We start from the raw sequence: 12,397 nt of genomic DNA, 5'->3' as shown, positions 1-12,397 counted from the left end.
ACATATTTTCCAGCATGACTATGCTCCCCCTAACTTGGTGGTGTCCACAAACTTGGCCAGTGAGCTTTTCACTCCCATATCCAAATAATTGGTAAAGACGTTGAAAAGCACTGGACCAAGCACAGACCCCTGAGGGACACCACTGACCACTTCTTGCCAGGACAACATAGATCCATTCATTAGAACTCTCTGGGTCCTACCCAGCAGCTAGATTCCTACCCTCCTAAATGTCAAGCGGTTAAGCCCACAATCCTCCAATTTTCCCGTAAGAACATCATGGGATACCAGATCAAAGGCCTTTTGGAAGTGTAGGTGTACAATGTTGACCTTCTCTCTCTTATCCAAGTGGTGAGTTACCTGGTTGTAGAAGGGGATGAGGTTGGTAAGACAAGACCTGCCCATGATGAAGCCATGCTGGCTGTTGTTCAGAATCCTACCTTCTGCAATCATTATTGCACATAGACTCCTTGATGAATTTTTCCAGGTTTTCCCTGGGATAGAAATTAGGCTAACTGGCTTATAGTTGCCCACATCCTCTCTCCTCCCCTTTTTGAAGATGGGCAAAACATTGGCCCTCTTCCAGTCTTCAGGGACCTCCCCTGAGTGCTATGAGTTTTGGAAGAGTTTCACCAGAGGTCCATTATGACTTTGGACAGCTTCTTCAGCACTCTCGGGTTAAGTTCATCCAGTCCTGCTGACTTATAAATGTCTAACTTTTCTAACTGATCACATACCAGCTCAACCTCAGCAGTAGGAGAGCAGTCAGATCCACCATAACCATTCTGAACCTTATCTACTATGATTTTCCCCTTAGTCCAGTGAAATACTGAAACAAAGTAGTAATTCAGGAGCTCAGTTTTCTCCTGAGTGTCAGTAACCAGCTGCCCTGAGTTATTAAGCAAAGGGGCCCATGCTTCCATTTGTTTTCCTCCTGTTCCCTACATACCTAAAGAAGGACTTCTTATTGTCCTTGATTTCTGTTGCTAGTTTAAATTCAGTCACCGCCTTAGCCTTTCTAATCTGCTCCCTACAAGTGTGGGCCATTGTCGTATGGTCCTCCTTAGGGACTGTCCCAAGCTTCCATCGTTTGTATGCCTCTTTCTTCTTTTTCAGGAGGACCATGATATCCCTTTTAAACCAAAAGGGATTACCAGCCCTTTTGCTACCTTTCTCCTGCATGGGAATGGACTTCTTTTGTGCATTGAGGTTCGTGTCCTTGAGGAACAACCACTCTTCATGCACCCCTTTCACCTTCGGTCCTTGGTCTCGCAGCACTTCCCCTACTATTGCCCTGAGCTTGTTGAAATTCGCTTTTTTGAAGACCAAAACTTCAACCCTAGTAGCTGATTTGCCTGCCTTGTGACAGACAGTGAACATGATGGTTTCGTGTTCACTGTCACCTAGGCTACCCTCTATATTCAAGTTACTCACCAGATTGTCTCCTTCGGCCAAGATCAAGTCTAGGAGAGCATTACTTCTGGTTGCCGCGTGCACTTCCTGAGTCTTAGGTAGAGCTCTTCAATACAGGTCAGGCAGCAATGCGACCGATTCGACTTAGCCAAGTGTTCTTCCCAGGAGATGTCTGGGTAATTGAAGTCACCTGTGACGACCATGTTCTGTGTGCACATGGCCTCTGACAGTTTTTGAGAGAACTCCAGATCGAGCTCCTCCCCCTTGTTTGGTGGTCTGTAGTATACACCTACAGTTAGGTCGCTCTCACTGCGTCCTCCCCATAATTTGACCCAGGGGGTTTCGAGCTGTTCTTCTTTGGAGCTGATATTGGCCTCCAAGGAGGTGTACTGCTTCCTCGGAGAGAGCTGCATCTCCAACTTTCTTCCCTACTCGGTCCCTTCCATGTAGGGTGTAGCCCTCTGGCTACGTTCCAATCATGTGAGGAGTCCCAACCAGGTTTCCATAATCCCTACTAGATTGTAATGCCCACTGGAGAGTAGGAAGGCTAGCTCCTCCTCGTTCCCCATGCTCCTGGCATTATTGTATCGGCACCTGAGTCCTCCAATTGAGACCCTTGATTTCCTGTCATGCTGAGGGAGAACCATTCCTTCAGCTCTTGCAAGAGTGGCTCTCCTAGTGTCCCCAACTTTGGAGCTTTCTTGTGTGCTGGTTTTGGGTTGGAAGTCCCACCCCTAACCATTTTGGGACTGGAAGTCCCACCCCTAACCCCTCTGACCTTTGCCACCAAAAGTCCCTCCCCCTGCCCCTGGAAATACTCCTTTGTGGAAGAGGGTTTGCCATCTTAGGGGAAAAAAACAAAGTATATACTAAAAATCAAACACCCATAATTATATATTTTAATTTAATTAAAAATATATATTTTTGTCCTGATTTGTGTGCGTTTGTGCTGTATATGTAGAAGTGATTGCATAATAGCTTAAAATGCAGTGTTACTCATATACTATGTGGGGTGTGCAAGGGTGTTGTGGGGTACGGGTGGGTGGTGTGGGGTTTGTGGGGAGCTGTGGATGGGTGGGTGGGTATGGGGGTTTGTGGGGATATGTGTGTGTGGGTATGGGAACCATGTGGTGCAGAGTGGCCAGCAGGTGGGCAGGAAAGTGTGGAAAGCGGGGGTGTGAGGGGGGTGAGTCGAAGCGAGTGGGAGTGTGGGGCCTACACCAATTTCCTGGGGCCAGCACCAGTGGGGCCCAGAGTGGGGCTGTAGGAGCATGGAGGGGGCTAGCAGGGGTCTATGGCAGGGGTTTCCAACCTTTTTATACTGCGGACCTACAAACTATCTAATTTACATCTTTAAATTTAATTTATATATTTCAATGTATTTATATGGGGGGGCAGGGTTGCAAGGATCAGATTGGGTTGGGGCATTGGGGGACCTGACCCTGCAGTGGAGGGGGCTGCACAGGCGGTGGCCTGGGGGGACCCAGCTGGGGCTGCCTGGGAAGAAGGGGCTTTGCTGCCTTTCCTAGGAGCAAGTAGCAGAGCTGCCTTGCTGTCTTCTGCCTCAGACATTTCCCTGCCTGCATCCCCCTGCTCCCAGCTGCAGGTGGGGCTGGGGGGTCCTGCCCTGGTACCTGGTGTGCGAGCATCACCTTGTCGGGTGTGGCCATTGCAGCAGGAGTGGGATGGGGCGCAGAGAGCCAGCTGCCTCCCTCCTGGGGCTGCCCCACCACCTGCATGTGACTGCCAGCTGCGAGGAGCCAAGGCCCGGCAGCCAACCTGCCAGGCCACAGCCTGATGGTTGGGAACCCCTGATCTGTGGACCAGGGCTGGGCTGCGCCAGCAGAGAAAGGGGAGCTGGCTCCATAGAGCACCTGTCGGCTGGGACACTGTGCTCCTGCCACCCCACTCTGGGCCCCACCAGCGCCGCTCTGCATTCTTGTCTGGCTGCTGCAGGCTTCCGTGCACCAGCTCACTCCAATTCCCACCTGACCCAGCCCTGCGGTACAGGCGGAGATGAGCATAAGCAGCCCCTGTGCACCCTGCACTTGCCCATCTGTGCTGAGCAGCGACGGCAGGGAACAAACTGCTGCTCAGCGCGGGGCAAAAGCAGCCCTCCCCTCTGTGGCCAGTGCTCCCTGCTGCAGCTGCCTAGAGCCTATGTGGGGATGTCTTGCCTCTCCGTCGTGTCACTGCCGCCCCGTGGGGTAGCAGTGGCAATGAAGAGCAAGCAGAGGCAGCGGGAGGGGGAGGTGCCACTTTTCTCCCATGTTGAGCAGCAGTTTGTTCCCTCCCACTGCTGCTGAGCCTGGGCCCTGCATTGGACCCCAGTTCACCTGTTAGGCTGAGCAGCAACAGCCATTGGGTACAAACTGCTGCTCATTGTGGAGGAAAGCGCCACCCCCCCTTGCTGCTGCCTGGCAGTGTTTGCTGCAGCTGCGCTGGGCAGGACAGAGCTGGCGGTGAAGGAGCCACACCACAGCCTAGCGCAGCACAGACTCTGGGCAGGCAGCCATGGCAAACATTGCTGGGGGGCAGGGCCAGGTGGGCCTTTTTATTGCATGAGCCTGCTGTGGCTTCCCCTGGGTCTTACCGCCCCCAGCTCCTGTCATTTTGACACGCAGCTGGGGCAGATAAATATAATTTTCTAGATTTTTTAGGGGCCCCGTAGACTGGATAGAATGGCCTGGCAGGCTGGATTCGGCCTGCAGGCTGTATTTTGCCTACCCCTGCACTAGAGTATAGGCTGGGCAGGAGCTGCAGGGCCACTAGGGGGTGTCATGGCCACCCCTGTGGCCATGAGACCTGTCACACCCTTCTTAGTGAGTCACCCTCCCCCAGCGCTGGAGCGGGGCAGAGTTGTCATGGCTTTGATACTCCTGCTATTCCTGTAGTTTAAAACACTGTTCAGTGTCCCATCTTGCAGGGCTTCTCTGTCCTTCACAAAGATGTGGAAAGAACAGATGACCCATTTTATCAACGCTTTAGCCAGTCACTTTCAAGCCCACACTGGGGTTTTGCTTAAAGTTGACAGGCCGTGAACTGGTGGACATTGGTCTTTACAGTGCCAAAGCCAATGGGCCTAGTGCCCTTCAGTGCTTCCCCAGTACAAGTAATAATGGGTGCAGAACTGGTGTCAGTGATGGGCTTCCTGCCCTGGACATCTTGTGCTAGAAAATAAGGCAAGACAGAGAGCAAGGGCTGATTCCAGAAGAGTGAGGTGGCCATGGCTCGATCACACCACTTCTGGGTCCTGGTTCTGTAGGCCAAGGGCCCAATTCCCAGGCATTTCCAGTTCCTTCTTCCCCAGGAAGAGCTTACCCAGCATCCAGGCTGGCCCATGTTTCTAAAACCTTTGTGTTATATTTGCAACTGTTAGTGGTTTCGCTGCTGGATCCCCTCCCTTGCTCCCACACACCTTGGCCACTTCCACAGCTGCCTGCATAGGCTCCTGTTAGTTTATGGGGCCATTCCAGGGCAAAGAGCCGACAAAATAGATAATAAGATGATTTCTTCCTGACTGAGATAATGGAGACTGCACAAAGGGAATGAGATAAAAGGAACTGAGTGCAGACAGGACTTCTGGCCTCTGCTCCCTCATGCTGCGTGCCATGTTCCCAGAGTGTCTGCTTTTACCAGGCTGGAAGATGAGGGCTCAGAGCTGGATCAAGAGCCAGTGTCAGGGTCCTTGTCTGTGCTCCACCCTCATTGATTACAGGGCTGTATTGATAATAGGCCTGATTTTTGGCAGCAGTGGCCTGCTAGTAGTTTGCAGGGCATTGGAGCTCTGGGGATGCTGCAGGGGTGTAGAGACAGCCCACCCAGCATACTGATGCTAGGGTCCTGGGAACTTTGAGTCACTGTGTTAATGCTATAGGGTGCACACATCTGTCCTTGCTGAGCAGTAGGGTGGATTGTGCCAAGCGGGGGGACTGGGAGGTGTAGATTGCACATGGAGTAGGCAGATGGCCGGTCACAAGATTCTCCAGCACTCACTTTTTACACCAGGAGCTAGATAGAAAGTACTTCCCTGAGGAGAGCGTAGCTTGGGTGGGCATAATATGGTCCGTGGGCCTCATCTGGCCCACGGAAAAACTGTCCAGCCTGCAGTGAGTCCCTTGGTTTTGCCTAGCCCAAGCACTGTCTGGCCCATGTTGTGTCCCGTTGCCCCCTGGGCACGCAGTGGGGTGTGGTGGCTCCACAGCTGGACTTCCTTTCTGGCTGCTGCTGCCTGTGGCCCCGGCCACCTGGTACTGGCAGGGACATGCATGCACAGCCCTGTCCCTGGCCCACCCTGTGCCTGCTCCAGACTCACCCCGGTGAAGCAGACCGGCTCTGGACCAGCTGGAACCCGTGTATGCAGCCCTGCCCCTGGCCTGCCCCATGCCTGTGTCAGACCTGCCTGCCCATGCTGAGCAGAGGCAGCAATGGCGGTGGCCAGGCAGAAGCTGCTGCTAGGCCCAGGAGAAAAACAGCCCATCCCCCATCCTGCTGCCAGGTCCTTCTTGCTGCTGTTGCCCAGAGCCCACCAGGCTGCCCTGCGGCTCTTCTGCACTGCCACCACTACCCTTCTGAGTGGCCCGAAGGTGGTCCTGATGGTGGCCTCAGGGCAACCACAGCATGGGCTCTGGGCAGCTGCAGCAAGAAGATCCCGGCAGTGGTGAGGGGAAGGCGGCCGCTTTTCCCCCACGCCGAGCAGCAGCTTCTTCCCTGCTGCTGCTCAGCATGGGCGGATGGACTGGGGATGGGGCTGCGTGCTGCGCAGGTTCCAGCTGTTCCACTCCAGCCAGGACGAGTCTGGAGTAGGCATGGGGTGGGCTGGGGCTGGGACTAATGCTGTGATTGGTGGTGGTGGGAAGAAAGTGCTGACCGGCCCACAACGGATCCCCAGAACTGCCTATGTGGCCCATGGGCCCAAATAATTGCCCATCCCTGGTGTAGCTGTTGTTGGGGCCCCTCTCCTCATGGCCATCTGGGCTGCTGCCAGCAAGGGAGCTCCCGGAAGACTCCGCTCCAGGACAGGCCCAAATCCTGTCCCTACCCTTACTTGCTGTATGCCGCCAGGTGTCTCCTCTGGCCTTCTGTAGCTTCTGTTCTTGTCTTCCCTCACTCAGACTTTTGGAGCCTGCTGCCTTCGGACAGGTCCTGCTGCAGCGGGGCAGGGTTCCCACCTGAAAATAATGCATGGGGGTCTAAGGAGTGACCCCCAATTTCCCCCTGCCTGCCTCTAGCCTCTTGGGAGGAGGCTTGGGGAGTGCCCATTTGTGGGTGCTGTTACCATGGAGGAGGTGCAGTGGCTCTGGCATGGTGGAATTCAGCTCTGTGGGTGCAGGGCCCCTGCAGTTGGGACATGAGTGCAGTGATATCTGAGTGCCAGTCCATTTATTGCCCCAAGTTTGTACCCTGCCAGGAGAGTAGAGTCTGCTCCCTTTCCCATAGCGTGCACAGGACTGGCTGCTCCGTATAAGTCCGTATAGCACAGGCCAGGCACAGTCACAGTCACTCCTACCTGTAACTGCATCTCAGTCTTTACCTTCCCTAGTTTCATATTGTCACTGTGCGGGGTGGACTGGGTGCCAGCCTAGGCAACAGGATTCCCTTACTCCTACCCCCACCAGTGTAGTGAAGGAAGCTTGTTAAATATAAAGCAAAGTGCAGAGGAGCAAGTCTTGGTCACTTAAAGACCAAGCTGGTGACTGTGGGAAGACTTGAGCCTGGTCCAGGGAGCTGTGTGTGTTGCTGTTCTTGTGCCTAGTGGACATGCCCCTTGCTTGGCCCTTTGGGAGCTGTGGCAAAAGGCTTGCTCCTCTGTTGGTTGGGGAGGAGCCCAGGTCCCCAAGGCTCCTCTCTTGCCTTGGAGACCATGAATCCAGATGTAACTCGGGCTCCAAAGCACCTATGCATTTTGTCGCCAAATGCCTAGGTCATTTAAGAGGAACCTGTCCCCCTCTAACCACATATGGTCAGTAAGACAAGCCATGGTGACTCTGGTTCTAAGCACCCTATCCCCACTGGCCACATCTGGAGTACTGCAGGGGCTGGAGGGCTGGCTGCTCCTCTGTAGAGTAAATGGCAGAAGCCAGCACCTCCTAGCTAGTAGAAAGGAACAGGACTGGGGCCCCTTGGAGTTGCCTGCAGAGCCCGTCCTCGGTGGGGGAAATGACTGCGACAAAGAGTTACAAAGAGCCTGTGTTGCTCCAGACTCCTGGGTTGAGTTTTCCATGTTGCATCTCTGGAAGCTCTGGCTTTTGTGCCACTGCACCAAAGCAGCAGTGTGGGCCCTGAAGACTGGCTCATTGGTAAGGTCTGACTAGCCTGCTCTCCCTGCTGTTCGCTTACAGTAGGATTTGTCAAAGGGGTGGGGAAGACATTGTTCTTCAGGAAGAAGTAGAAGTGATGTGATTGGGGGGGGAGGGGGGTGGGGGCGGAATGTATGGAGCATAGGCTCGTGCTCATCTTGCCCGTCTGTCTCTTGGTGCTCAATCCCTCATCCCAGTGCACCTGAGATGTCTGCAGTGCACAAACCTTTAGTTGTTCCCCTCTTCTTTCCACAGGACAAGAAGCTAAGGATCTTTGACCCAAGAGCCAAGCCTGCTGCCTCACAGGTATTTCCTTCTTTTCTCTGTTGAACAGGGTTGTGGTCAGTCAGTTTGCATGTCCTGGAGAGGAAGGAGACATAGGAGCCCTGGTGATTGGGCACACAGACGAGCTTGACAAGCCTAGGGTTGTCCCAGGAGCTAGTACCCCAGTACCTGCCTGCAGGGAATTGTTGCGGCTAGGACTAGGGCCACTCTGGGTCTGATGCTCCTGGTGCTCCTTCAAAGATCAGAGTAGACTGTGAACTTGCTGTTCAGAGCATGCCCTGGGGAGGAGGCCACTAGGGAAAATTCTTTCTGCCATGCTATTGGTATGGGGATAGCATTACCCACTGGATCTTGAGTACTAAAAAGGAAGCTGTGGCAGCCTTGAAGCTCTGGATTTTTCCATGGTGAAGTTTGGTGTTTCGTGCCTTCTCCCTACACGGGCTCCTCATTCCCATTTCCTTGGGCAGAGAGAATTTGTCTTTCTTGTGTTCCTGGAGAATCTCACCTAGGCCACGGGGAGAAGCTGTTTTGTTGTGAAGGCAGTACACATGACCTGCTTGTAGTCTGTGGCTGCCCCTTCCCCCTGCATTCTTCCTGCCGTGGGAGTTGTGCATTCCAACTGAGTGGTCTTGTCCCAGCTGGAGTCGGCGTCCTCTGTTTTTGGGGTGGGGGGTGGGAATTGGCTCCCACACAGATTCTTTGCTTCTAGGTTTACCAGGATTTTGCTGGCAACTGAGTGATGTAGCTTCTTGGAAAAATAACAGAGATGTTGAGGTCTGGGTAGCTGAATTGGGCAGACTCAGCAAAGGCAGTGATTTAGGAGATGATTTGGGAGCTAAGCCTGTGATTGCCTTGGAGTTTAAGCAGCCCCTCATTAGAGGTTTCCTGTGGCTGCTGGGAACTTGCTTTAGGAAGCTGATGTTCCTTGTCTTCCCACAAAGGCTTGACTTAGAGGGAACATCTAGGCAAGGAAGGAACCAATGGAAACCAGCATGAGGGGCTTCCCTCACTGCCATCTTCTGCTCCCTTCCCAACCAATATCCCTTCCCCAGGCTGTGCCAAGACATCACCAGCCCTCCTACCACCTCTTTTTGGATCTTCTCCCCCTAGTGTTGGCAGCCATTCCTTAAGCCCATTGCCTACAGTCTTTAGTGCCTTCTGCTGCTCAGTCAGGCCTTGGCCCTGGGGCTTCTATTGGGCCGTTGTGTGCATCTGGCATGTATTCTGACCTTGCCAGTGCATCCCCATGATTCCTAGGGCTGGGTGGGGTGGGACTAGTCTGCTCCTGGCCAGGATATCTGCTTTGCAGGGGCTGTGGCCTGTAGGCAGCTCAACCCATTACTGCTGATGGATGATGGATTTCCCTTTGACACTGACACGGAGGGAGCTGAAAGTCTTGTCTGTGTTGTGAGGATGCGGTGTGCTGAGGTGGAGCCCTGCCCTGTGTGATAACTCTCTCTCTCTCGTATGCTGTCCTTGGTCATCCAGCCCTGTTATTGGGCAGGATTCCCACCTGACTCTGACTGGATCTCTCACTGTGGGCCCTGGAATGGAGGTTAATTGATGCTGCTTGGCCCAGAGTGCAGCATAAGGCAGCCCCATGCTCAAGCTTATGAGAGCCAGGGAGCCTAGGTTAGCGTAAAGACCATGGCTTGGTCTGTATTTCATAGCTTCTAGGGTCGGAAGGGACCTGAACAGATCATCAAGTCCAACCCCCTGCCCTGGGCAGGAACAAGTGCTGGGATCATAATACCCCAGCCGGATATCTATCCAACCTCCTCTTGAAGACCTCCAATGTAGGGGAGAGCACCACCTCCCTTGGGAGCCCATTCCAGAGCCTGGCTGCCATAACCATAAAGTAATGCCTCCTGATATCAAGCCTGAACCTGATCTCAATCAATTTGTGGCCGTTATTCCTTGTTATCCCAGGTGGTGCCTAGGGAAACAGAGCCTCACCTATTTTCCGCTGGTACCCCCGGTGAGTTTATAGACGGTCACCAGATCCCCGCTCAGTCTTCTCTTGTGGAGGCTGAATAGATTCAGGCCCTTTCATCTATCTTTGTAGGGCCTGGCCTGCTGCCCCCTAACCATGTGAGTGGCCCTCCTCTGGACCCTCTCAATGCTAGCCACATCCCTCTTGAAGTGTGGTGCCCAGAACTGGATGCAGTACTCCAACTGCAGCCTGCCCAGCACCACATAGAGGGGAAGGATCACTTCCCTGGACCTGTTTGTGATGCATCTCTAGATGCTCGACAAGGTGCAGTTAGCCTGCTTCCTCGCATTGGTGGCTCATGTCCATCCTGGAGTCAACAATGACTCCAAGATCCCTTTCAGCCACTGTGTTTGTTGAGAAGGGTGTTCCCCAGCCTATAGGTGTGTTGCAAGTTCCTTCTCCCTAGATGAAGCACCTTGCACTTGTTTGCATTGAATTCCATTTTATTCTCATCCGCTCACCTCTGTAACCTGTGTAGATCTAGTTCAGGGGTGTCCAACCTTTTTGAATGTTAGGTCGGATCATGAACTTTTTATCACCCAGGGGGCTGGTGAACTACATTCAAAGACCTCACAGGAAGCGGTATCACATCAGGAAGCGATGTCACGTGACCTTTGACACCAATGAAGTTGCAGGAAGTGACAATGACATGGGTCTAAATAACCAGTTCAAAACTCTCCCTCTATAGCATCCACCTCTGCCACTGTTCGGGACAGGATACTGAGCTAGATGGACCACGGGGCTGACCAAGCATGGCACTTTTTATGCTCTTATGTTCAGAAGCTCTTATGTTCTTTGGCTGAGCTTCCAAACTATGGCTGAGATTTGCAAAAAGGGATAGATAGGCATGTTACAAAGTTGTCATAAAAGATTTGGAACCCTCTAAATCCCATTCATTTTAATGGAAGTTGGCCTTTTGACTCAGCTTTGAAAATCTCATCCCAAGGTGCCAACCAAATAAGTCAAAATATATTTTGGATTTCTATGCAGTGCATCTATGTGGGGCTCTCCAAGCATTTTACAAACATTAAATGAACCTCAGGACATCCCTGCTTTTCGGAAGAAATGTCGTGAGGACATTCTGGGAACATCTCTCACTCTCTGTGTGTGATCTGCTTCTACTGTTCTTGGACCACCCTAGAAGGGCCCTTACTGCCTTATTTCCAGTTCAGAGCAGGTAAAGTGTAAGTGGGCAGGAAGGGCTTATTTTTTGGCAGCAGCTTTGATTGGCTTGAAACTAGTGAAGATGTACCCACAATTAGTCACTGACCAGAGTGGGAACACAGTTGTCCTCACTTATTAACATGGCTCCAAGGCCCTGCACTGTCTCTGCCTACATGTTGTTCTTATGTCCCTTTGCTTTCCTAAATCTCATGAGAGTAGAGGATTCCCATCATGCCTCCTGACTGCCGTCACCGGATTGCTGTCCTGATTCTAAGGTTGTGCTTCTGACTCTTTCGTGGCCTCTTTCCGGGTGCGCACTTAGAACTCCGGCTTTTCCTTCCTGCCCATTTTGTTGAATTGTGCCTACTCACCTTGCCCACCCCATTTTGCTGAATTGTGATTATTCCCATGGGGCATGAATTTAGTTCAATGGCTATGATTCTGCTTTCTCGTACAGAGGCATGGCATATTTTAGTAGGATATCTCTCACAAAGCATGGCATATTTTAGTAGGATAAAAACATTTTGAAGGCCACACAGAAAGCAATAAGCAGTCTTTACTCACATGAGCTTACCAGGTATCAACCACCTGCTACTTGGGTTCCTGGCAAATATAGACACAAGTTTATTAGCACATTGTTCCAGAGTGAGTCTCTGTGCTATAACCTATATCAGGTCTCAGACCTAGGGAGCCTGACCCCTCCCCAGCCATAGGCTGGTCACATTATACCAACCTGCTGGCCAGTGCAGACTGGGTCTGTCCCATTCGGAGCAGCGTGCAGCTGAAGCCAGCTTCTCACGAGCTACTGGGGACAGGAGGAGCATGGCCAGGTCTGCACCAGCCAGCAGAAGCAGTGGCGGAGCTATGTGCAGCTTGGGATGGGACGGGACGGGATGAGCCCAGCCGGAGCAGCAGGGGCTGAGCTGCATTTTCCCCCTGCCTGGGCTGGTGAGTCCCAAGCGGCACATGGCTCCACCACCGCTTCTGCTGGCCGGTGCAGACCTGGCCAGGCTTCTGCCATCCTCAGCAGAATGTGAGAAGCCAGCTTTAGCTGCGTGCCACTTTTCCTGGCCGGTGCTGACCCGGCTGGGTCTGTCCCATCTGGAGCAGCATGTGGCTGAAGCCGGCTTCCCACGAGCTACTGGGGACGAAAGGAGCCCGGCCGGGTCTGCACCGGTGAGCAGAAGTGGCGGTGGAGCTGCGTGCCACTCAGAATGGGACGAGCCTGGCCAGAGCGGCAGGGGCT

At 53.0% G+C, this 12,397-nt stretch overlaps 1 protein-coding gene across 3 annotated transcripts in view; it reads left to right on the top strand.

Annotated features, from left to right (window-relative positions):
* Nucleotides 1-12,397, top strand: part of LOC102574404 (mitochondrial import inner membrane translocase subunit TIM16) — a 217,098-nt gene that overhangs the window by 31,372 nt on the left and 173,329 nt on the right. For all 3 annotated transcript variants that reach the window (XR_009456313.1, XR_009456312.1, XM_059716485.1), the window contains one exon: nt 7,965-8,015. Coding sequence is in view for 1 of the 3 variants with exons in the window: in XM_059716485.1 (XP_059572468.1) it covers nt 7,965-8,015 (51 nt within the window). In the remaining 2 variants the exon portion in view is untranslated. The remainder of the gene's footprint in view (nt 1-7,964; nt 8,016-12,397) is intronic.

Source organism: Alligator mississippiensis, chromosome 13, assembly GCF_030867095.1.
Source record: "Alligator mississippiensis isolate rAllMis1 chromosome 13, rAllMis1, whole genome shotgun sequence".
Lineage (NCBI taxonomy): Eukaryota > Metazoa > Chordata > Crocodylia > Alligatoridae > Alligator > Alligator mississippiensis.
The sequence above is the reverse complement of the archived record's forward strand: the minus strand, read 5'-3'. Positions and strand labels throughout refer to the sequence as shown.